This window comes from Leopardus geoffroyi, chromosome A3, assembly GCF_018350155.1.
Source record: "Leopardus geoffroyi isolate Oge1 chromosome A3, O.geoffroyi_Oge1_pat1.0, whole genome shotgun sequence".
Lineage (NCBI taxonomy): Eukaryota > Metazoa > Chordata > Mammalia > Carnivora > Felidae > Leopardus > Leopardus geoffroyi.
The window spans coordinates 80,007,165-80,033,691 of NC_059336.1; the positions used below are offsets into that span (position 1 = coordinate 80,007,165).

General features: G+C 36.7%; 1 protein-coding gene across 4 annotated transcripts in view; it reads left to right on the top strand.

Annotated features, from left to right (window-relative positions):
- The window catches only part of COMMD1 (copper metabolism domain containing 1), a 190,155-nt gene that overhangs the window by 102,458 nt on the left and 61,170 nt on the right, over positions 1-26,527 (top strand). Inside the window, exon 3 of one of the 4 annotated variants that reach the window (XM_045446185.1) lies at positions 25,142-25,324. The exons of the other annotated variants lie outside the window; for them this stretch is intronic. Within the exon in view, the coding sequence (XP_045302141.1) occupies positions 25,142-25,309 (168 nt within the window). The 3' untranslated portion in view covers positions 25,310-25,324. Of the gene's footprint in view, positions 1-25,141; positions 25,325-26,527 lie in introns of those variants that run through there. 4 annotated transcript variants of the gene reach the window in all.

Here is a 26,527-nt window from a genome sequence, read left to right on the forward strand (position 1 = left end):
GGGTAATTTAAGCTTGTAATATTTGTCCAGTTCTTTGACAAGGATAAGGTGTAGATTGACAGCTGATACTACACAGAATAAGTAAGTAGTTTTGCAAAGGAATTAGGCATACTGTATAAACAAAACCAATTATGTGTCCATTACATTGTCTTATTAGTTTATACCTTCAAGAAGCCTACAATTTATCATTAATATTTGTATCCCTTAAAGCCTCAAAATATTAAAACAGGTGTTAGATAAAGTTTTGAATGAATTAATAAGGGTGAGAATCCATATATTACTTATCTACTGCTACATAGTAGTAGATAATTTTAGACCCCTAAAATTAGGGTCTTAAAACTAACAAACATTTATTATCTCATGTAGGACTTGGGATAGGGATTTGTGAGGAGATTAGCTAAGTGATTCTAGCTCATGGTTCCTATTGAGTTGCATTGGATATTGGCCAGAGCTATAGCCATCCCAAGGGTTGACTGGGACGTAGGATCTATATCCAGGTTCACTTATGAGGCTTCAGTTACTTTCTGGTTGTTGGCCATAGAGTGACATAGAAACTGGTTTTTTCCATAGTGAGTGATCCAAGAAAGAAAAAGCAAGCAGGAAGCCACAGTGCCTTGTATGGCTTAGTCACTGACTGGTATGCCATTACTTCTGTTTTTAAAAAAAAGTAGGGGCACCTGGGTGGCTCAGTTGGTTAAGTACCTGACTTCGGCCCAGGTCATGAACTCAAGGTTTGTGACTTTGAGCCCTGCATCAGGCTCTCTGCTGTCAGCATGGAGCTCGCTTCAGATCTTCTGTTCCCTTCTTTCTCAGCTCCTTCCCACTTTCTCTCTCTTTCAAAATTAAACATTTTTTTAAAAGTATGTATATGCCACAGTTTATTTTTGCTGGGAAATAATGGGGAATAGAGCAGTATAACAAGTATGGAATTAATAAGTTAGCTCTTGTTGGTGCATTATCATGTTTTAATTTTCATCCATTTAGCAAATATAGTGTTTAATATAAGAATAGTAACAGTTATTGTTTATTATATCCTCTTCATACTCCAGGCACTATTCTATGCATTGACTCATCCAGTCCTCTTACCAACCCTCTGAAATAGTTATGATCTTGGAGGGAGGAGGGAAAGTTATAGATTAACTTTATTTTTAAAATAATTTTAGATTTACACAGAAGTTGCAAAGATAGTAGAATGAGTTCCCTTATTCTCCTCATTCAGTTTTCCCTGTTAACATTTTATATTACCATGGTGTGTTTGTAAAAATAAGAAACTAACTTTGGTACATTGGTATTAAATAAACTACAGATTTCATTTTTATTTTACCAGTTTTTCCATTAATGTTCTCTTTCCGTTCGAGGATCCAATCAGTTGTACCACTAAGTTGCTGACTAAATTGCCTAAATTGCATATAGTTGTCGCATCTCCCTAGCTTCCTCTGGTCTGTGACAGTCCCTCATCTTTCCTTAGTTTTCATGACCATACACTCTTGAAGAGTACTGGTTAAGTCATCCTGTAGAATGTCTCCCATTCTGGGCTTGTGTGTTGTATTTCTCATGGTTCGACTGGAGTTACAGGTTTTGGGAAAGATTATAGCAGAGGTGAAGTGCCTTTCTCATCACACCATATTAGACGTTACGTGCAGTCCACATGACCTGACTCTTGATGTTAACCTTCGTCACGTGTGAAGGTAGTGTTTACCTAAAGTTTCTCTGTTGTAAAGTTAACTATTTTCCCCTTTCCTTACTCTATTCTTTGGAAGTTACTTTCTTTTTTTTTTTTTTTTTTTTTATTGTTAGAACCAAGTCTCCAAGTCTAGCCCACGTTTAAGGGAAAGGAAATTAGGCTCCACCTTTTGAAGGAGGTGTCAAAGAATTTGTGAACATATTTTAAATCATTACAGTACATTCCTGGCCAAAATTGTTGATGCTCCTCTCACATTTAAAATATACTTGCCCCCTCTCAATATCCTGCAAAAGTCTCTCTCTTTATAGTATCAGCTTACAGTGCAGGATATCATTACGTACATCAAGTCTAGGTTTGGATGGAGCATAGATGTTTTGCCTCATTAAGTGTAGTTCCCTAATTTCAGCTCCTTGAGTATATTACCTCTCTCTCTGAAGATCTGTGAAACCAGAGGCAAATTATCTGCTCCTGACACACCCAGAATATAGTGGTCAGGCCAGACAAAGATAACCTCTGTAGGCCCTCTTGTTCAAAAGGAGGGAAAATGTTGTCACAAAGGTGCCATTACTTCGTATTGCTTCTAAAATTCAACTAAACACAGGTTGGTAGTTCTTTGATTAGAATTCAGAATCTGGGAATTTCTCCATGGCTCTTAGTTTTGTCTCCTGGGCTTTTGGTTCTACAGTTTGAGTTATCTTTTTCTATGAAAGGTAGCCTGTATTGCATTTGTGTAGTTCCCTGCCTGAAAGGACTCTTTATTTTATACTGTTTGTGTTCCTTTCAGTCCATATGGGCAGTGTTTCTGCCCATATAATTCTCTTAAAAACTTTATGGATCTCCTATAAATCTTATTTGGGTTCACTCCATTAGATAAAAAGCCACACTTAAAAATCTCGGTGAGATAAGCTATTTTGTGTCTTGGGATTCTGCTAAGGGACAATGGTCTTTAGCTTGTTGGAAGCTCTAGTGTTTAATTAAAAGAATCTGTGAGTTGTACTTTTAAAATCTTTAAAGGGTTGCTTGTTGAACTGAGTGGTACTCAGAAGCACTACCTCAGAGCTTTCTGAAGTTATGACAAAGAATTTTATAGCTACATTCTCAACCTCATCTTCTAGACCATGTTTTCTTGGCAATGCCTTGGATTTGAACTTTGTTTGGAAGCCATTTTTATTTTAATATTGTTTGCATCTGGAGAGATGGAGAATCTTCAAAACCAACAAGTTCTATTTTTTTGCTGAACTGTTCTTGAGATGTTTATTAGGAACTTGGAAATTTGGGGTCTGGTTTTCAGTGGTGTAGGCTTGGCAAAAGGAGAGGTCTGGGAATTAGGAGCATTTGTTTAGTGGTTATTGAATTCAACAGATTATTGAGGAGCAGAAGGAAGGCCAAGAGCAGAACTTCGAGAAATGTGGACCTTTAATGGGCAAGTAAATAAAGCTTGTGAAGGAGGTGAAGTTGGAGGGGGTCAATGATAGATAAGAGAAATGAAGAGTATAGGATTGGAGAAGTATTGGCCATGGCATGGCTTCAGTTATTTTGCATGCTGGATTTGGTGGAAAGTTTTTCAGTTTCCTCTTCATATAAACTCTTTGAGTCAAGGAGGTTAATGCCTTTTATATCATAAGGTTTATAAAATTAGCCTTTCTCTTAAGATGAAAGATGAAAACACAGAAAAACAACTTTACTTCTTTCCAGTTTATCTAGTTTTTCTTTTGTTATTCATGCTTTTGATGTTATATCTAAGAATCTATTGCCACATCTGTGTCACTAAGATATACTCCCATGCAGCTCTTATATTTAGGTCTTTGATTGACTTTATTTAGTATATGGAATGAGGTAGGGGTTGAGTGAGTTTTTCCTTTTGACATATATTTTAGATAAAAGAACCCCAACCTGTGAATGTGTAAGTTCACTCTTATACGTGGAGGACAGGGAGTGTCTAATTCAGGGTGTAGGTTGTTTATTAATTTTTTTTACCATAATGTAGTTTTTTGGGGTTTGTTTTGTTTTGTTTTGTTTTGTTTTGTTTTGTTTTGTTTTGTTTAACTCATGACCCTGAGATCAAGACCTGAGCTTAGATGGAGAGTTGGATGCTTTACTGACTGAGCCACCCAGGCACCCCTCTATAATGTAGTTTTTAATTCTTCTGTAGGTCCCTAGGAAAGTTGCTAAACCACAGTTCTTGACATTTCTTTTTGCTTTCTTTTTGAATTTTTTGAATTTTACTTTTTGAAATTTGATTGTGAAGGAGGAGAATTCTAGAAAGTATAAGTCAGATATTCTAGGATCAGTCATCTAATATTATTTACCAGTGCTTCCTCTCCCTTCACATGAAATGGGGACCAGTGTACTTGATGAACAAATCATGAGAGTATTTTTAGCAGTATATTTAGCTGTTTGTTGTCTTTGGAATGTGCTTTCTTTCTCGTCTCAGGTTTTTATTTGCTTTTAACAATTGAGCAGGGGTACTTCTAAATAACATAATTCTTATAAATTCATACTTTGTACCCCCTGTGCTCCAGTACAAGTGACATATAAAAAAAAATAGAAACTCAAAAGACTTTGTCATGTTAAAAAAAAGAAACTTGTTTGTGAACCTGAAGTGGAATCAGAGTTAAGAGATGAGTAAGGCTAAAGACATGGGTCTTTCTGTCTCCATACTAAGTGTTGGTAGCTGAGAGTTGGGTTCCTGTGCAATTAAGGGAAGTAGATGTACTTCACAGACACCATTTATATAAAGTTTTAAAAAATAACTAAGTCACTTAAAAAATATACATGGTGGGGTGCCTGGGTGGTTAAGTTGGTTGAGCATCTGACTCTCGAGTTCAGCTCTGGTCAGGATGTAATGGTTTGCAGGATCGGGCCCCACGGGATGGAGCCCTGCAGGAGGCTCTGTGCTGACAGCACAGATTCTCCTTGGGATTTTCTGTCTCCCGCTCTGTCCCTCCCCTGCTTGTGTGTGCACACATGCGCTCTCTCTCTCTCTCTCTCTCTCTCTCTCTCAAATGAATAAACTTAAAAAAATTTTCATGGAATGGTAATAAAAAAAAAAAAGTAGATACCTCTGAAGAGTTGAGAGAGGAAAATGAGACAAGGTTAGGAAAAAATACAAACCACCCAGTGGCTTTAACTGTGTAAACTTTTATTACTTAAAAAACATGGAACACAAAAATTGAGTTGTGTGTGTGTTGAGATAAAGGGGTACTCATAGGAATTTAGCCTAAGGAAACAACCTGAGATTGAACAAATATTTTTTTGTGCAAATATTTATTTGAAATTTATGTGGTAGTAAATTAAAAACAACTGAATGTCCATTAATAGAAGAATGAATAGAGGGCTGGTGAAGGAGGATTAGGGAATAACCATATAAATAGTTATACCACTCTATGAATTAATACTATACAGGCATTTAAAAAAGTAATGTTTTGGGGCGCCTGGGTGGCTCGGTCAGTTGAGCGTCCAACTTCGGCTCAGGTCACGGTCTCATGGTTTGTGAGTTTGAGTCCCACATCTGGCTTGATGTTGTCAGTGCAGAGCCTGCTTTGGATCCTCTGTCCCCCTTTCTCTTTGCCCCTCTCCTGCTTGCGTGCATATTCGCTCTCTCTCTCTCTCTCTCTCTCTCTCAAAAATAAACATATTTAAAAAAAGTAATGTTTTTACAAATTCTTTAATGAGCAATTATTTACAATTTTTTATTGGAAAATGTTCATGAAATAATGTTCAGTGTGAGGGGAAAAAAGCAAGATACATAACTGTATACGTAGCATAATCCAAATGAAAAAAATTATTTTATTCTGGTAAAAGACACAAAGTTTACTATTGACATTTTAGTACAGTGTTATACAGCCATCATAATCCAAATTTTATAAATATATATGTACTTGCACAGGAAAAAAGTACCAAAATAATACACAAAAAATGTTTTAGGAGATTGTTTTTGGGTGAGGGGATATCTATATTTTTTACTCTGTATCCTTTTAAGTATTTTCCATATTTTCTGGTGAAATGCTTTGTTTTCTATTCTTAAAAAGTCATACTAAACTGAAGTAGTAATATGTACTTCTTTGATTTTTAATCATTCCAATAAAGTGTTTTCATTTTGTTTACTTAAAATGTTGTAGAAAAGGGTGGAGGGCTTGAATAATTTATTTTTGGCTTGTGTCCGAGAAAATGCATTACTGTATTAGGTTAATAGTAAAGAAAAAGGTTAATTGAGAAGTTCAGTGACCTGGGGATTAAACTTTGATATAACATTCAGATTTTTTCTTGGTTTTTGGACAAATTGTAAAGTTAACATTATGATTTCATTGAGGTTTTCAAACTTGTTCGTAAATATTTGTGTTAATAGTTTCTGGTCATAAAATATTCTCCCTATGTGTTTTATACTGTAAATAGCAGTATTTAGGTGATGAGGTTATAGAAGAAGTCTTCGCACTGTGCTTGGATTTAAATGTCTTGGAGACAGTATTTTATTTTACTTGCAGTCTGCACAAAGAAAAACTAGACCTAGGATCTTTTTCAACTAAAGGAAAGACCTAAAAAATTTTAAAATTCCAAATCTAGTGAATTTCCATATAGTGTCTGTGATTGTACCTTACACATAAGTAAATTATACATATACCTTTTGCTGTTGATGTTTACGTTACAGGGAGGTTAAATAGGAATTTTGTATTGAATCTTTTGGGAAGAACTTTGAAGTTATTTTATGATTATATCAGAGTATCGTACTTTTTCAGGCCTGTCGACCCTATATCAGCATAGTATTTTGAAAATTTAAGATATTTACTATAATATTATTTTCTACCCAAACTTAAATAATACCATTCTGACTTGTAATTTCTTTTCCTCTCAACTAAGTACACCACCCCCCCCCCCAGTTTTATTGAGATACTGCCTTAGAACATATGTAAGTTTAAGGTGTACAACATGATTATTGATACCTGTATATATTGTGAAATGATTATCCCAATAAGATGAATACCTCTATCCCCTCACATAACTACACTGTGTGTGTGTGTGTGTGTGTGTGTGTGTGTGTGTGTGTGTGTGGTGATAGCATTCAAGATGTACTGTCTTGGCCACTTTTGAGTATGTAATATTGTCCTTTGTACTGTATTCACCATGCTGTACTTTAGACCCTAGAATTTATTTATCTTTTTTTTTTTTTTTTTTTTTTTTTTTTTTAGAATTTATTTATCTTGTGGCTAGAAGTTTATACCCTTTGACCAACATCTCCCTGTTTCCCCCACCTCCCAGTCCTTGGCAACCAACATTCTGTTCTCTATTTCTATGAGTTTGGCTTTTTTAGATTCCGCATGTAAGTGAGAACAACAGTATTGTCTTTCTCTTTCTGACTTATTATACTTAGCACACACTTTAGTTATTTTACTTATTTTACACACACACACACACACACACACACACACACACACACACACACACATAATGCCCTCAAGGTTCATCCATATTGTCATAAAAGGCAGGATTTCCTTCTTTTTGTGGCTGAATAATACTCAACTGTGTGTGTGTATATATATCATATTTCTTTATCCATTCGTCCATCATTGGCACTTAGATTATTTGTTTTCATGTCTTGGCTATTGTGCATAATGTTGCAGTGAACATGGAGGTAATTAGATATCTCCTCAAGATAGTGGTTTTGTTTTATTCAGATGTATACTCACTTCTGTGAGATTGCTTGATCATATGGTAGTCTGATTTTAATTTTTTGAGGAACCTCCCTCCCGTTTTCCAGTAGTGGCTGTACCAATTTATATTCCCACCAACGGTACACTAGGGTTCCCTTTTCTGTATAGCCACTCCAACATTTGTCTCTTGTTTATTTTTGTTTGGTTGTTTTTAAATAATAGCCATTGTAACAGATGTGAGGTGTTACCTCATTGTGGTTTGATTTGCCTTTCCCTGGTGATTAGTAATGTTAAGCATGTTTTCATGTATCTGTTGCCATCTTTTTTTTTTTAATGTTTATTTCTGAGGCAGACAGAGCATGAGTGGGGGAGGGGCAGAGAGAGAGGGGGAGACACAGGAGCAGGCTCCAGGCTCTGAGCTGTCAGCACAGAGCCCGACATGGGGCTCGAACTCACAAACCGTGAGATCATGACCTGAGCTGAAGTCAGTTGCTCAACCGACTGAGCCACCCAAGTGCCCTGTATCTGTTGCCACCTTATATCTTCTTTTGGAAAATTGTCTGTTCAGATCTTTTGCCTATTTTTAAAATGGATTGTTTGGGTTTTTTTGTTTTTGTTTTTGTTTTTTTGCTAATGACTTATATGAGTTCCTTACGTATCTTGTATACTAACTTCTTACCAGATAGATGGTTTACAAATATTTTCTCCCATTCTGTAGGTTGCCATTTCATTTTGCTGTTTGTTTCTTTTGCTGTGTAGAAGCTTTTTAGTGTGATGTAGTCCCACTTGTTTGTTTTTTTAATCAAGGTTTAAAAACCCAAATAACTGGCACACATGGGCATTTAACAAGAAGCAGTCATTAATGCTATTATAAAGTCTGTTAGTTCTCTTCTCTCTGTGAACAACCTAGAATTTTCCTCTTTCCTGTGTAATCCTGGTGCCTTTTTTTAAAATTCAACCCCAGAGAAGAAAGTGGAGGTGGTGCTAAGCCAATAATAATTTTTAGAAGATCGTTTGCTATTTGACAGATTAGCAAAAGCCCAGTGAGGATGTACTGTTCTTTTTCCTACTTTGCACATGGGGAAAGTCAGGCACAAAGAGGTGAAGTAATTTGCCCAGGATCATACAACTAGTAGAAGAGAGAGCCAGAATTCAGACACAGACCTGTTTGAGTCCAATCAGACCTTAAGTCGTAACTCAGCAACCCATTTAACTACCTGTTGCTTTGTGATCAGTGATCTTTATCACTTTTAGCTACCCAGGACCGTCTTTTTTTGGAGGTATACCTCACTCTTTGATACCAAGGCAACTGTGTTCTCTAGGGAGATGATGTTGTCATGAAAAGTATAGGGGAAAGTTAGTAGATTCTGGATCCTGACATTCCTGGACTTAAATTCTACCTCTGGTACTTACTAGCCAAGTCACTAAACCATTATAATCCATCTATACAGTAATTTGATTTAATGAGTTGATTGTGTTATTACTGATTTTTAGAAGAGCATATTCCACTAAGAACTATTATTGTTTGGGGTGCCTGGGTGGTTCAGTCAGTAGAATGTGAAACTCTTGATGTCTTGAGGTCAAGCCCCATGTTGGGAGTAGAGCTTACTTAAAAAAAAAAAAAAAAAAAAAAAAAGATGATTATTGTTTTATTTTAAATAACATACTTTATATAGGGTTGTTTTGACTCATGATTTTTGTCACATACGTCATGTCAGGTAAAGGTTACTATCAACATGGAAACACTTCTTTAGAACCATGTGGAATATGGGCATTGCTCTGCCTCATTTGGAGACATTTAAATCTTATGCATGATTTTGTGACAGAAAAGAACATCAGTGTCTTCAAGTCCTGTGCATTGGTAGTAATAGCAACTAAGTTAATTCCCTAAATTTCGTAGTTTTTGTTAGCCTGTTTTGGACATTAAAGGAAACAGCAGATTGGAAAATCCTCTTCACTTTAGAATAGTTTACCTTAGAGACCTAGTGACTGACCATGCCATAGTGTTCAGGAAGAACATAGTAGGAACTGATAGTCACCAGGGAGAATCCTGCTGCTCAGATGACTTCATTGATTGTGGTTTTCTGGAAGAATCTTTGCAGAGGTTTCCAGCATGCACTCTATCTTTAAGTTTCTGCAGAGGTGTGCAGTTAAGGTCTTATTTTTCCAGTGGGAAGGGAAGGGAGGTCATTTTCTGAGAGTAGAGAGATGATCTCTTTCTCTGAACGTTATTATAGAGTCTTTATCTCCAGTTTTGACACACTTTAGTTGAATGTATGATAATAATTTAGCAAAACATTACTTTTAAAAAATAGCTTTTAATGCTTTATCTAAACTGTAAATGTATATTTTTTGTAATTCAGGAATCCAGTAGTTTTATTAGTACCATTATTTTGACTGATGAAAGTATTTGGTTTTTATCAAAATGTTCAGTTGGATTATTTTGGAGCAAATTCCAGAAATCATTTATTCTGTAAAAATCTTATGTCTCTTTATATATATAACCACAATACATAATGACATCTGAAAAAAATTTACAGTATCTTGTTAGCTGTCTGGTCATTGTTAAAAATTTTGCCAGTTGTATAACATTTTTTAAAAAGTGTCTACATATCAGCTTTGGTTGATAGGATTTTTAAGTCTCTTTTACTCTGTAGATCCCCCTGTCTTGTTTTTCTCCCTTGTAATTTATTAGTTAAAGAAATTGGGTCATTTGTCCTGTAAAGTTCCCCAAGTTCCAGATTTTGCTGATTGCATTCCCATGAAGTTCTTAATTTAGCATGTTTCTCTGACCCCTCTATTTCCTGTTAGATCTAGAGAAGGGTTTCTCAGTCTCCATTTGCTTTTTTCTTTTTTTTTTTTTTCTGGATAATTTTTTGTCATGGGGAACAATACAAGATGCATTGTAAGATGATGTTTAGTGTCTCTAGCCACTATATACCAATAGCACCTTCCCCACTTACCAATTGCGACAACCAAAAATGTCTACTGGCATTGCCAGATGTCCCCCAGTAGCAAAAATTGCCCCCATAGAGAACCACTCATCTAAGAGACTTGTTCAGATTTAGGTTAATTGTCTTGGCAAGGATTCTTCATATGTAGTGATGGTGTTTCTTGTCTTTTCTGAGCACCATTTTTTATCATTCTTTGTCATATGCATAGTCTTTTAATAGACCATATACTGAAATTAAAATATTCCCTGATGTTTTAGAAGCCTTACTTTTAACATTTGATATTTATTTGAGCATATTATATGGTAATATCCAAAATATGTTACTTTACCATTTATCTTGAGCTTTAGAAGAACTAACATATTTTACAAGTTGATAAAAATAAATACAATATATAAGATGACTGTATCTTCTTAAAATTTTTTCTTTTACAGCCCCCAGGGTTCCAGTGTAGATTTACAGCTTATATATGCAGATGATTCTTTGTTTTAGTATTATTTTTACAAGGGATAGATTATTCAAAAATTGACAATACCTAGTAACATTAATTAGAATTCCAAATAATTCTAATCCTAATATAATCATCATTAGATTAGAATAATTCTAGTTCTAATCATTAATTAGAATTCCAAATAATTAATAAAAGGGAGTATACATAGGCTAAGTATATCTTTGAGGTGTTATGAAACGTTTTCTCAGTTTTTCATCTCCTCTCCGTGCTGGTCATTGCCTCACTACTCTTTTAGCTTTCTTAGTGATTGACCTTGGTTTCTTGACCTCTTAACTGACTATTCCTTTTCATTTTTTATAGCATGAGAACTTGCTTGCTCTAGTAAAAAAACAAAAAGCAAAACAAAAAAACTATTCATTTCACTATCTGCCTCCATTTCCTTTCTCTTTATTCTTAGGAACTCTACTCCATCTGGCCCCACACCTGCCAACCCCAGCTCTGGTTGGGTTGCCTTTGCTTTTAGACTTCTTTACTTCCTTTGGTTAATCCTCACAGTAGTTACACACAATCAGCCCTGATCCTAGTGAACCAGTTCTCTGAAGACAAAATATGATTAACTCCTAAATAAATGCTGCTGTGTTAATGAGTACTTTTTCCTTTTTAATCAGTTGAGTTTTGGAAACTCAAATGCATTCAGTAGATACTGTTTCATATTTAATCCTTTAAGTACTGAACACTATTATTAAAGATCATAGATATTTTTTTATTTCAGTAATTGGCTTGACTAAAATGTTACGAAGCATGATACTCATTGGTAAGATACAAACAAAAAACCACTACGTGTCCCTAAATGTACTTCACCAAGTGAAAGTTGTTGGTAATTAAAATTGATTAAGTCATATCTGGTTTGTAATTTTACATTAAACTGAAGAGCCAGGGTATCATCTTTCATTGGGTTTATCTTTACTCTGGAGGCCTATTGCCATTTATGTTAAGCTAAATTTTGTTTTGTTACTTATTTTAATAATGCCACATTTGCATTGGATTTTGTGTTTGAAAAGCTTTATTTTGTGATTTTTAAAATAAAAATGGTTTTGTATTCTGAGGAAGAGTTAGAATTTGATCTCTAATGAATTATGAAGAAAAGGTGGATGGTGGGATTCCAGTGATCCTTACTCAGATCATCTGCCTGACATAGACAGAAACTGCGTTGTTTTGGCTTCCTTTAAATTTGCTCTTAACATCTGCTATCACATTGACAACAACTGTTGACTATTGCTGCTGTGTAATGATCTTTTCTACTACATGGTTCATCTTTTCTTTATAGTCTTCAGTGCCTGTATAGGTACTTGAGTTTGTATAATACCATCTAATGCTTAGTTACATGTCCCTTTATAATTTGCAAGTTCTTCCACCATATGGTTTCTTATTTCTCTAGTTAAATTAAAAAAATTTTTGAGTACAGGAATTGTGTGATACATATCTTACACTGAACAGATAGGAAGCATTCTGAATATACTTTTGATTGATTGGAAGATAATTAAAAACTGCCCAGAATATGCAGATTTTGTGAAATTGGTTTAAGGAGGAATTACTTCAAATTTGACTATTCTAGAAACCCTTGACTCATATTAGTAAAAGTGCTATATCTGCTTTTCAAAGCCCAAAGTGTGTTCTTTGAAATTGAAAATTGTTTACTCTAGTGGAACCTAATAGGCTCATATAGACTTCCCCTTGCTGCTCTTTTTATATTGGGTTAGCCTCTTTAAAACAGAGCAAAAATAGGGGTGCCTGGGTGGCTCAGTCAGTTAAGGTGTCAGACTCTTGATCTCAGCTCAGGTCTTGATCTTAGGGTTGTGAGCTCAAGCCCCGCATTGGGCTCCACACTGGGTGTGAAGCCTACTTAAAAAACAAAAAAAAACCAAAAACCACGGGCACCTGGGTGGCTCAGTTGGTTAAGTGTCTGACTCTTAGTTTCAGCTCAGGTCATAATCTCACATCTTGTGAGTTTGAGCCCTGCATCAGGCTCTGTGCTGAGAGCTGACAGTGCAGAGCCTGCTTGGGATTCTCTCTCTCTCTCTCTCTCTCTCTCTCTCTCTCTCTCTCTGTCTCTCTCGCTCTCTCTGCCCCTCCCCCCTCTTCTGTCTCAAAAATAAGTAAATAAATAAATAAACATTAAAAAAATTTTAAAAATAAAACAGGTAGAAATAAAAGTATATTGTTTTAAATCTTTTTTTTTTTAGATTCCTGGGACGTTTAAGTTTTGTTTGTTTGTTTTACTAATTTAAAAAAGACCTGAATATAGCAGGACCTGATTTACTTCCTTGTTTCTTTGGAAACAAGATTATCTGGACTAATTTACCAGAAATGATGAGGAAACCATAGTTCTTAAGGGATTTCTGCTGCGTGGATATGCATTAGTTATGCTTCTTTCTACTCACTTTCTTTGTTAATGAACAAAGGCAAGTGTGGTATATTTTTTGGTGTGCAAATGCAAATTAGGAGAGGGAAGAACAAAATTTCTTTCTTTCTTTCTTTCTTTCTTTCTTTCTTTCTTTCTTTCTTTCTTTCTTTCTTTCTTTCCTTCTTTCTTTCTCTCTCTCTCTCTCTCTCTCTCCCTCTCTCTCTCTCTCTTTTTTTTCCTTCTTCTTGTAGGCTCCGTGCCCAGCATGGAGACCAGTGTGGGGCTTGAACTTATGATCCTGAGATCAAGACCTGAGCTGAGATCAAGAGTCAGATGGTTAACCAACTGACTGAACCACCCAGGTGGCCCCAAAAATCTCTTCTTTAAAAGTTACTTCTTAGGGGCGCCTGGGTGGCGCAGTCGGTTAAGCGTCCGACTTCAGCCAGGTCACGATCTCGCGGTCTGTGAGTTCGAGCCCCGCGTCGGGCTCTGGGCTGATGGCTCAGAGCCTGGAGCCTGTTTCCGATTCTGTGTCTCCCTCTCTCTCTGCCCCTCCCCCGTTCATGCTCTGTCTCTCTCTGTCCCAAAAATAAATAAACGTTAAAAAAAAAAAAATTTAAAAGTTACTTCTTAAAAAGAAGTGCCTTGCATAGTAAGGATTCAAATATTTGATTGTTTAAATTGCCCAGCTCCAGTTACTACATTTAGGTGTTAAATTTGAATCTTAGGTGGTCAGCTAGCGAATATAGTAGATATCACATTACAGGAGGGACACCCGTAAAAGGGTGTGACAGCTACCTTTTAAGTTTTGAGGAAAACTGAAGTTAGAAAATGTACCAAAAGAGGTTATGAATTTAGAAATTCAGCCTGTTGGGGTGGAAATATCAGGTAGGAGACTATGAATTAAGTTTGGTCCTTTTGGTTTCTATTAACAGTCATACTCAAACCATGTCAAAGTATGGATGATTTATTATAAGGGTGCATGTGGATTGGAACTGAGCCTAGTTAGCTCCAGGATTGCTCCAGGACTCAAATCTCTTTTTGACCCTCTATTCTATTTTTTTCTTCTCTCTGTCTCTATCTCTGTTTTTTCTACTCCTTTCTTCATAATCACTTTCTCTGTACACACTCAGTCCATTTTTCTCTCCCTTTGGACTGGCTGCTTTTGTTTCCTGCATCATAGCAACTATATTTATAATTCTCTTGTCTTTTCCCACCCTTCTCTCTTTCACAGCCTTTTAGTTTAAACTCTCACTAGTAACGACAAACTCTCCTTCAATATTTCCTACATGTTTTCAGATGGTCAGAATTCATCATTTTATTTTATTATTATTTTTTAATCTTTATTTATTTTTGAGAGAGAGACAGAACGTGAGCAGGGGAGGAGCAGAGAGAGAGGGAGACACAGAATCCGAAGCAGGCTCCAGGCTCTGAGCTGTCAGCACAGAGCCCGAAGCGGGGCTTGAACTCATGGACCGTGAGATCGTGACCTGAGCCGAAGTCGGACACTCAACTGACTGAGCCACTCAGGTGCCCCAGGGCTCATCATTTTATAATTGGGCCGTATCTACCTTGACCAGGAAGTTGTTACAGTATAAAATACATAGCAGTTGCAGTACAATGGTCAATCACCACAGATATATTTCATGGATCACTGTGCAAAGTTTTCTCAGTGTACAGAACAGCAGAAGTGTCTTTGTCCTTTGATTTCTAAGGAGAAATTGTTAAAAAAAAAAAAAGTCTCATCCCATGATTTTGAATGCTAGAGTGTTAGAGCTCCAATTTAGTTATACGAAGTAAGAAAATCAAGTCATACTCTAGGCAGTTAGCACATGAAGCCCAATTCACATGCTTTATCATCATCCTTTTTGTTCTCAACACAGCCCCAAACTGTTCTTTGTGAGACATTATTTCACATGTTTAATTCTTTCAGTTCTTTAAGCAGGCAGGAAGCTTAGAACAAGATTTCAGTATTTGGTTTAGATAAAATTTGTGATAGGAGCCCCTGGCTGGCTCAGTTGATGGAACATGCGACGCCTGATCTTGGGGTGGTGAGTTCAAGCCCCATGTTGGGTGTGGAGACTACTTAAAAAAATGTGTTAAACTGCTTGCAGATCCAAGCAACTACAGAACAAACCTCTGTGGCACACGGCCTTAGACAGAGTGGAGAAGGAATTTACTGCTACATGCTTAAATGAATTGTATAATTTTGTATACTGATACATATTCTTTCCAAAAGGTGACACCTCTCATTTAATGCTTTCTCTGAAAGTTTTCATAACAAAATTACGTATTTTAATACATAATTTGTTATGTTAGAATTCAAAGCTCAACTGGAAAATTGCTCAGGCAATTGAAATAAGTTCTTATTAACAATGACCTCTGATTGGTGAAGATTTTCAGTTCTATATCTGTAATGTTGAGAGAGAGCCAGAGCTTGTGTATAACCTGTGGCTATCAGGGTAAGACAGTTTCTCAGGAGAAAGGTACAAGGATTTTTCTTCTTCTTCTTCTTATGTAACAGTACATAAATATGGAATCTTTTCAAGTTTAGTATTAACGAAGATAAATTAAACCTTCTATTTGCAATGACTGGTTGGTAAAATGGATGTCTTTCATAAATGTACTAGTTACATGATATTTAGTACTTTAAATCATGCTTTGATGTATATTATCAGATAATTACAATAATATTTTGAGGTAAATGGTATAGTTGTTAAAATCCCTTATTAACAAATTAAAAGGTTGAGAGACAGAAAAAAATTGCTTCAGCTCACATGGGTAATTGGTAGCATAGGCAAGAAGAAAACAGTTACATTCCAGTTTGCTGTTCATTTTGGAACACCATATAGTCTTTGAAGTGTGGGATGTTAGAACTTTAGGAATATTAAATGTTTTACCGTTAGTGAATATTTTTGGGTAAACAGCTAGTTTATTGGACATAATGTATTTGGTAGCAAGAAAGGAATGGAGCTGATAATGGCTTTTCTGAAGTGAATGCAAAGGCTGTAGGGGTTTTTCTCTGACCTTGTATGATTTAAACTTCAACATCATCAGCTGTTTCCTGATGTTTTTTGTATATGTTATTCTCATTGTTTGGTGGTTTTGTATATACGCTGTCAGTCATCTCCACCCTGGTTCTCTTCTGAATTCAAGGTTGTTTTCAGAGGCAAATTAAGTTTGAGGTTTGCTTTCTATTTGGCACTTGGGATTAATAAACTTGACCTGCTGGTTGGTTATTGCTTCAACCCTGGATAACTTGTACTAGGATTTAAAAAAATAATACTTCTTTGTTTTATGAACCTTCTTTGTGCTTCTGGCAATAGTCCTTTCGCAGAAGCTTGTAGTAGTAATATGATTGTTTACTCAGGTGGGTGTAGACAAGAAGTTTATGCTCTACTTTGCCCTCAAGTACATGTATTTATGCCTATTGTTGAGGAAGAAAGGTTTTCCTTTACTCTCCAAGGTTCTTTTGGGTGGTCTAAGAATTAAATTGACATCACATAGATTAACAAGAGAAAAATCAAATTTAATTTAAACTTACATAATGGTGTGTCATAAGAAAATGAATCCCACAGGCAGTCAAGCAAATGAGGCTTATATGGGATCTATAACTAAGGAGAAAAGTGTAGAGGTCAGGGAATTCAGAGGGAAGGAGATAATTCACAGAAAGATGAAAAAGATTAACTGTTTGGTAAACAAATGTTTGCTGGGCCATACAAAAACAGTGGACACAGAGAGGAATTTTAACTAACAGACTGCTAAATTCTTCCCTGTCTCCCACACCTCGTTCATATTATGCTGTAGTTGTCCATGGAGATAGCTCCCTTCCTGAAAGAGGTCCTCTAGCTAAATAGGTTTAGGCAGTTAGGGGGAAGGTTAAAGCTTGCTTCTTCCCAGGCCTTCTATTTCTTAAAAATAATTAGCTTAAAATAATCCACATGCCAAAGAGACACATTTTAAGGTGGTAACTTTTACTCCCCTACACTGTAAGTGTTGTTGCTTCTGCTTTTGATGTCAGTCCATCAACTGTGTATGCTCTTCACCATTTTGCTCAAAAACCTTGAACTAATCCTTTACTTTTGTCACCTCTTCTGCCATTTTCCTGTTCTAGAGTCTTCCGCTGCTTCGAAAAGGCTTATTGGCTGACTTTTCTTGGCATGTCCTCCCCTTCTCCCCTACTTTGCCCCATTTATAATAGAATAGCTTATAAGGTGCCTTCAATATAGTTAAATTTTATTTGAAGAAAGGTATCTATATTTAACTTCGGAAAAAAATAGCTAGTTTTCATGTCACGATCGTAAATGAAGTGATAGTATTGCTAAAGAAATAAAATATTTCTCCCTTCATATCGTATCATATGGGAATAGTTCAACAATTGGTAAACCTTGTGTGCCCATGGTCTTTGGGTGTTGCAATTGGGATATAACGTTTACTTCCATCAATATATATTTTGTGACTTTAAAGATCTTAGATATGATAGCATGACAGGTGTTATTTTATTAGTGATTAGTCTTATTCATGTTTGGATTAGAATGTAACTTTATAGATTTCCCATAGGGAATAAGAGAGGTGACTTTGACGGTGGTATTATTACCATGTGTTCTTTGGGGTTATGATGATCCCTGGAAGTGCCTCCAAGTCCCTCGTGGATGAGGAAGGTAGAGCTTGGGTATACAGGGCTCTGGCCCAAATATCCACTTCATTTGGAACAACTACAATTGTATCTATGAATTAGTGGTGTTCCACAAAATATTTAGTTTGAGAGAGGATTCTGGGGCTAAAATTTGAAACCACTAGATTTGTAGAAAGACCTAGGAATTAGGAAACCTAGGATCCATTTCTGACTATCCCATTAACTAGTTTGTAGTGTAGGCAAATCATTTAACATATTTTTCTCAGTTTTTCATATAGAAAATAAAATTCTTTGTACCTCATAGAGTTGTTTTTAGATAATGGTTTTAAAAATTGAATACAAAATCTTAAATATGGAGAACAAACAGAGAGTTACTGGAGGGGTTGTGTGTTGGGGGGGGGGGATGGGCTAAATGGGTAAGGGGCATTAGGGAATCTACTCCTGAAATCATTGTTGCACTGTATGCTAACTAACTTCGATATAAACTTAAAAAATAAAATAAAATAAGTTGAATACAAAAAATGTAATAAAAATGCTGTCAATAATAGCAGCAATTCCCAAGAACTGAGAAATCTGAAATGGTTTTGAATTTTGTTATAGAATTTATAATAATGACTATGGGTTTTCTTTTTCCAATTTTCTGTAATCTAGGGCATTGTTATTATTTTTAAAAATAAAGAAATAAATTTGTTGGGGCACCTGGGTGGCCCAGTCATTTTAGTGTCTCACTTTGATCCTAGCTCAGGTCGTGATCTTACAGTTTGTGAGTTTAAGCCCCTCATCAGGCTCAGTGCTGATGGCTTGGAGCCTTCTTGGGATTCTGTCTTTCCCTCTCTCTCTCTGCCCCTCCGCTGCTTGTGGTTTTTTCTCTCTCGAAATATTTTTTTTTTTTCAACATTTATTTATTTTTGGGGGGACAGAGAGAGACAGAGCATGAATGGGGGAGGGGCAGAGAGAGAGGGAGACACAGAATCGAAAACAGGCTCCAGGCTCTGAGCCATCAGCCCAGAGCCTGACGCGGGGCTCGAACTCACGGACCGCGAGATCGTGACCTGGCTGAAGTCGGACGCTTAACCGACTGCGCCACCCAGGCGCCCCTTCTCTCTCGAAATAAATAAATTTTTTTAAAAAACTTAAAAAATAAGATTTGTTTGCAGCCTTCCTTACCATTTGCTGTCTAATGGAAGATAATGACTATTTTAAAACATACTCATACAACACACAGATGTGTATGTGTATATTTTGAAATTTTTATATTGATTTTCTATCAGTTTCTATGAACATAAGTAGATAAATAAAGTTTAGCTTGGGGAAAACTTTCACCTTTCCCTACATTTCAAGAGAAATCAAATCAAGTCCAGGATGTTTGCATTCATTTCCAGTCCTTGAAAGGCTAGAAAATTTACCTGAAATTGTATTAGCACATTTCTGAATCTGTTGTTAAGTAACTCTGCTTAGTTGGGTTGGATGCCATTCCTTTTCTTTCTTCTTTCCTTCAAGCAGATAATTTGAGCTTCTTTAGGAAACCATCCCTAGCCTGGATATTTATTTAAATCCTACAGCTTGTGAAATCACTGGGACAAGCATAAAGACAGATCCTATTCAGAAAAGGCCCAGTAATTGTGTCCTAGCCTTAAAGAGAACAAGCCTTTGTTCTTCTCTTTCATGTAGTAGAGTATTAGAATGGCCTCTCTTTAAGGGGTTGATTAGCCAGCTTGATTCAGAGAGGAAGTAAGAATAATACTCTAGGGTGGTGCTGGCTGACTTGTTAGCCCTTACACAGTATATGCTTATTAAATATCGAGGAAGTAAGCTGCTCCTTGCGTTGCATCACCAGAGTTGGACAGCCCAAGTTACAATTTTGAGCACAGCTACCCAGTTTCTGGTGGTAGTTATGGTCATAGAGGAAAGCAGTCCTATCTGACAGAGGAATATATCTATCTGCCCATGTTAAACGTGAGATGTGCCAGAAAAGTAGTATTTCCTGTCTTCTGGAAGTCAACAAAATTAAATATCTGAAAAAAAATTTTTTTCTGTATCTAAAACCCTTTCTATTGAACCAAAAAAAAAAAAACAAAAAAACAAAAAAACTTAGAACCAGGAATTCCATAGGAATTAAGGAACTTTTAACTGGTCAGTTCTTTGTAGTTTTATTGGCACAGTGACATATAGTTTTATTGACCAAAAGTCCTCCTGGGAGAAATTTAGCAATTCTATAATAATTTCAACAATAGCCATTTGTTGAGTACCTCCTATGTGCCACTTCTTAAAATGGTATTTTAAGGGGCGCCTGGGTGGCTCAGTCGGTTGACTTCGGCTCAGGTCGTGATCTCAAGGTTCGTGGGTTTGAGCCCCGCATCAGGCTCTGTGCTGACCGCTGGCTCAGAGCCTGCAGCCTGCTTCGGATTCTGTGTCTCCTTCTCTCTCTGCCCCTCCGCCACTCACACTTTGTCTCACTCTGTTTCTCAAAAATAAATAAACATATAAAAAAATTTTTTAATAGTATTTTAAGGTACATAACTGAGGAATGATGTTCAGGGACGTTAAAACTGTACTCAAGGTCGTTCAACTCAAGAGAGTTAGAGGGTTGAACACAATGGCCCCTAGATGTACAACTCATTTTCTTTCCCTAATCATGCTCTCTCTCACTGAAGAATCATTTATGAAATACATCTCTTACTTTTCAGAGTATAGTTTCTCTTTAAAACAATTTTTGTCAGGTGAATCCTACTTTGCTTTTATTTTTCACAGTGAAATTAGACATAATATACCTAAAAATTAAAATCTAAAAGACTGAATTAAAATATTTCAAGAAGAAAGTTAAGGTTGGAATCCTTGGAATTTTATATGCCCAGCATTGATTTACCTTGCTGAGAATTTTAGTACTTCCCTGTGAGCCTGTTTCTTGTTTGTGTTGTGTTCTTTAGTACGAGATTTTTCCTTGGCCGTTGATCACCATCTTCCTTTCTACACTGCTCTAGTTACTACCCCTAAGAAATTATGGGGATCTTCTTGTTCCACACTGTGGTTGTCTTTCCTGGGCGGATGGGGGCCCTCAGATGTTGGGCATCCCGATTGGGTTGGGGTTCCTTGGTGTTGCTGGTAAAAGAATTCACCTGAGGCAGAATAAAGGAGTTAGAAGTGTATTGAATACAACCTCGAGGGAGCTGTGGGTAGGCAGGACAGCAAAGGAGAGGCGGTATGGCAATGTATAGAATTTAATTTTTTTTTGGTAATTGTGCCTGATTGTAAATAGCCCATTGGTTAGTGAGGGCCTATGGATATTTGAGGTGGGTCATCTGATGATGGGCCTGTCTGTATTCAACCTGGGGGTCACTGTGGGCCCTTTTTACATTCCATTGCTCAAGCCTGTTACCTAGAAGCAGCCTCTACACGCACCACCGAAAACTTTGCTTTTGCTGCAGACATCCATGGCTCACGTAGTGATGCAGTATTACATTTAGTCAGTAGGTGCCATCATCTAACATATGATTTGCTTCACCTGAAACTTCTTTTACTTATGGCTTTAGTTTATTTTAAATGAATCCGTTTCTATTCTCTGGATCAAACATTTTGGGTCTCTGATTTGTTTATAATGAAAAACGCTTCTAGTTTTCTTTGCTTGATAAATTATATTTGTAAAATTGATGTGTGCCTGTTTATTAATACAAGGAGTTGAGTAATACTGAGCTGTTTTTGTGTATTTCATATGTGGGCACTGGGGTAATGGTGCCACTGGTAAAAACAACCCTTTGATGAAGGTGAGATACTAGGCCAGTCAATGCTTTTATAGTCTGAAGGTATTTACGAGAAATTGAAATACCTCAGTTTATTTATTGTTATTAAATGTTTATTTATTTTGGTAGAGAGAGAGAGAGAACATGCGTGGGAGATGGGGAGGAGAGAGAGAGAGAGAGAGAGAGAGAGAGAGAGAGAGAGAGAGATGGAATGAGAATGAATCCCAAGCAGGCTCCGCTGCCAGCACAGAGCCCTGACATGGGGCTTGATCTCACGAACCATGAGATCATGACCTGAGCTAAAAATCAAGAGTCTGACACTTAACTGACTGAGCTACCCAGCCTTCCCTACCTCATTTTATTTTTAAGACCAAACAATACTCCAAACCTATTTTACTTTGAAGATTTAGACACTTGAGAAGATTGTCAGGTATCCTCTAACTTTGGAATAAGGAACACTGAGTGTTCAGTCTTTCACGTACTAAACACACACATTTTTAATCAAAGGGGTAAAGCCCTGTCATCCATCATCTCGAGGTTTGCCTATGAGTCAAGAGCCTTTGGGAATACTAGCTAAGCCAGTGACACTGGTTATAACTTTAGGCAAAGGGAATAGTTTATATCTTGGCCATTTGGATATTAAATAAGAATAGCAACTACTGTTCACTGAAGATGCCTCTACTTAATAATGGCTCAGTAATCTAAGGGTGGTGTCTCATTAAATTCTCAGACTTGAGTTCACTGCCTTATTTCATATTTCTTTGTTAGCTGTCCCCTCTATATTTTAGAACCAAATCTCTTTGAAGTCAGTTTTCAATTCCATAATGATAGGAAAGGTTTTTAGATTTTGTTGTTTTTGTTATTATGTGGTATCTCATATGCTGAAAGTATGTCCCTTTTCCCCTGTCCTTACCTCTAAATTTAAGTTAACTTGAACTTTATTTCTGGAAGTTAGGTCCAACTAAGACTACCTGCCAAATGATTAGAGAAGTAGCAGAATAAACTTTTCTGTATTGTTCTGCATCTAGCTCAAGCTATTATTCAGGATGTTCTAGAGTTTGAAACACAATGAAACTGAAAGATGGCAAATTGGTGTAAGAGAGAAAGTGAAGGAATACTGTTCTTTTTCATGTGAACAACAAGGAAGAAGTGTAGGTGCTTACCCTGGGAAACTTAACCTAATGAATTCTTTTTTTTTTTTTTAATTTTAAAAATAACAGACTTTATTGTCCAGCAATGAAAGTATTCAGAGATGTATTTTTCTACATAACTTATTCTGAGGTCATCAGTGTTAAATAAAATATTAATTTTTGTCATCTGCTTCATTTCATGTCTTCTTGACCAGTTCTTCATTTTTCCTTACAATTGCATGCCTTTGAGGCAACGAAAAAACATTTTTTTAAATGTTTATTTATTTATTTTTGAGAGAGAGAGAGAGAGCATGAGTGGGGAAGGGGCAGAGAGAGAGGGAGACAGAGAATCCCAGGCAGGCTCCAAGCTGTCAGCACAGAGCCTGACTCGGGGCTCAAACCCACGATCCATGAGATCATGACCTGAGCCGAAACCAAGAGTTGGATGCTCAACTGACTGAACCACCCAGGTGCACCTTGAGGCAATGAAAAATTTTTGACCGCCATAGTTATGGACTTGAACATTCATCTGTAGCTGTGTGTTGGCTCGTTACATGTAGTTGTGTTCTTATTAGTTTTATCACAGCCAACGTGTATGAGGTGTGTTTCTGGAAAATGTCATGACCACCTTCATTCATCTTCACCTCATAGGCTCTGTTGCACTTTAAAGAGCTGGGTGACTGGCCGGGCAGGTGCTGCTGCCCAACCTGCATGGCTGATGGTGCTTCACATGCCCTCCTCCTTCAGTGATGCCTGATTTAAGCCCTAATTAAGTCTTTTTCATCCTTCATATCTCAGATGTCCCTTGATTATGGAGATTTTTCCTTGACTTCCCTGTCTGGGTTAGTTACTTTTGCACTAATTTCCATAGCTCCTCCCTTTCCCTTTTATAATGCCTATCTCATTTGTAGTTGCTTGTTTAGTTTGTCTCTCACCAGACTTTAAGGGCCACAAAAGTAGGAATTATGCTTTTCTATTCCTTGTAAAATCACAGGTACTTATGGCATCATCAGACATAGTGATGCCAAATATAAACTTGTATTAGTGCACAAAAGAATGGCCAAATGTTATGAGCGGCAAATAATTCTGGGTAAGGACTTGTCTAACTCATTCTCCCCAGAATTTTAGTTCCCTACATGAAGAACTACCCACCAGAATCTTTGAACTATAGTTGACCTTTGAACAACGCTGAGGTTAGGAGCTCCAACCCCTGCCACATACAGTTGATTATCCATGTATAACTTCTGACTCCCTAAAAACGTAATTACTAATAGCCTACTATTGACTGGAAGCCTTACCGATAACATAGTCAGTTAACACATATTTTGTTACATGTATTATATACTGTATTCTTATAATAAAATAACCCGGAGAAAAGAAAGTGTTATTAAGAGATTCATAAGGTAGAGGAAATACATTTATAGTACCATATGCATATTTATTGAAAACATTCTGCATATAAGTGGACATTTGTAGTTCAAACCCATCTTGTTCGAGGTTGGTCAACTGTACTTTGCCTAAGGGAGATTGAGAGAAGCACCTTAAGGATGAATATGGAGTAAGTTAGATGTTTTAAGGAAAGTCCTATATAATTTTCCAATATAAGGATGGTAACTTACTTTTAATAACAACAGGTGCATTTTTTCCCCTAAATTTATTGTGATGGGCTTTTTGGGTATGTGTATTTTATTTTTCTACTTCTTTCTGGTTAGGCTCTACATCAATTTTTTTCTTGGGTACTCATTTCAACTTATGATTTTTGTCTGAGCATTCATTGGTTTGATTTATAAAAGGGATTACAGATTTATAGGTTTTCTGCATAGTAACTAACAGAGTGTGTGTACATTTGTGGGTGGGTAGAGCCTGAAAGATGGGAAAGAAAAAAAATACTTATTTAAATAACTTTAAACCTTATCTTAAAAAAATTTTTGTTGGGGCGCCTGGGTGGTGCAGTCGGTTAAGCGTCCGACTTCAGCCAGGTCACGATCTCGCGGTCCGTGAGTTCGAGCCCCGCGTCGGGCTCTGGGCTGATGGCTCAGAGCCTGGAGTCTGTTTCCGATTCTGTGTCTCCCTCTCTCTCTGCCCCTCCCCCGTTCATGCTCTGTCTCTCTCTGTCCCAAAAAAATAAATAAACGTTGAAAAAAAAAATTAAAAAAAAAAATTTTTTTTGTTATGTTTATTCATTTTTGAGAGACAGAGTGCAAGCAGGAGAGGGGCAGAGAGAGGGAAACACAGAATCCGAAGCAGGCTCCAGCCTCTGAGCTGTCAGCATAGACAGCTGGAACTCACAATCTGCAGGTGGGGCTTGAACTCACGAACTGTGAGATCATGACCTCATCATGACATGTCGGACGCTCAACTGACTGAGCCATCCAGGCACCCCTGACTTTAAACCATATCTGAAATAATAAGTGTTATTGTTCACAATCGCCCTGTATCACTCATTGGGACATTTAGGAATATTTGTTACGTCATTTCAAGAATATTTTTGTTTTTCTAGAGGGAGGGAGCATCAAAACATTTTCTGCAGAAAAACCATGATCCTCAAGTAGTAAGGTTTTGTTTTTTTGCTATTTTTATGGCCTTCCTGTTGCTAACTTCCAGGTGTCCCTTCTGTCTTTTGGCTGCTCTTTTGTTTGTATTAAATATACCAATAATTGAATTCTAAAACTCTTGTCAATTTTGGTAGCAAATTTGTAATATTTATTCTTTTCCTTCATTATGATTAATCACAATTAATCAAGACTAGATTTTAATTTGTAGATTTACTTGAATTTGTGGCTTGTGTAACAGAGCTTCATTCTCCAATTAGTCTTTGTAATAATAGGTAGAAGATGCCATTTTGAAGGGAGAAGTCTTTATCTTATTTCTGGTAACCTTCTAATCCACACCCTGGTTAATCTCTTGCTTTTGCTTTATGTTGATTTCAATTTTTTGTTTTGATCCTTTTTACTGATTTCTTTGGTGGCCTCATTTTTAAAAAGTACCAATTTGGGGTACCTGTCTGGCTCAGTTGGTGGAGCATATGACTCTTGATCTGGGGTTGTTGACTTCGAGCCCCATGTTGGGTGGTTAAAATAAACTCTTTAAAAAAGTAAAAAATAAAAAATAAATGAAAAGTACCAATTTAAATTGGAAATTAGGCACAGAATTTAGAAACGGAAAAGTAGCTTTTTTGTATATTTTGTTTGCATAGTGTGAATTCCAAAGTGCTTGCTGATTTTAAGTGTATTCTTGACATCTTTGTGAAATAGATTTTATTTTTTTTAAATGTTTATTTATTTATTTTTGAGAGAAGGAGAGAGAGCAAGCAGGGGATGGGCAGAGAGAGAGGGACAAGATGGCTCTGTACTGTGAGCACAGAGCCCAATATAGGGCCCGAACTCATGAACTGTGAGATGGTGACCTGAGGTGAAATCAAGAGTTGGACGCTTAACTGACTGAACCACCTAGGCACACCACGAAATAGATTTTAAAGGACTGGAATTATTCTGTTTCTTTTTCTACATTCTTTTTTTTTTTTTAAGGGTAAACCAAGCATTATGATATAGCAGCTAGTGTCAAAGAAAAGTGAAAAGACGTGACAGAATAGGACTTTAGGGACCAGAGTTCCTTTCCTTCTCCTATTATCTACCAAAGAAACAGTCTGGTAAGAATGTGCTTCTGCTCATTTGTATGTAGGACCTCCAAGGAACAGGCTCCTAACCATGAGAAGAATGACCTATTTTCTTCTGTATAAACTATTAGAGGCCTCTATCCCTACATTCATGTTGATTTGATTTGTCAGATATTGGAGAACTGGGATTATTAGGTATTGTTTTTATAGAAGAAGAAATTGAGTCCTAGATAAGTCATATAATTTCATTCTATTCAGCTATCCTTTAGC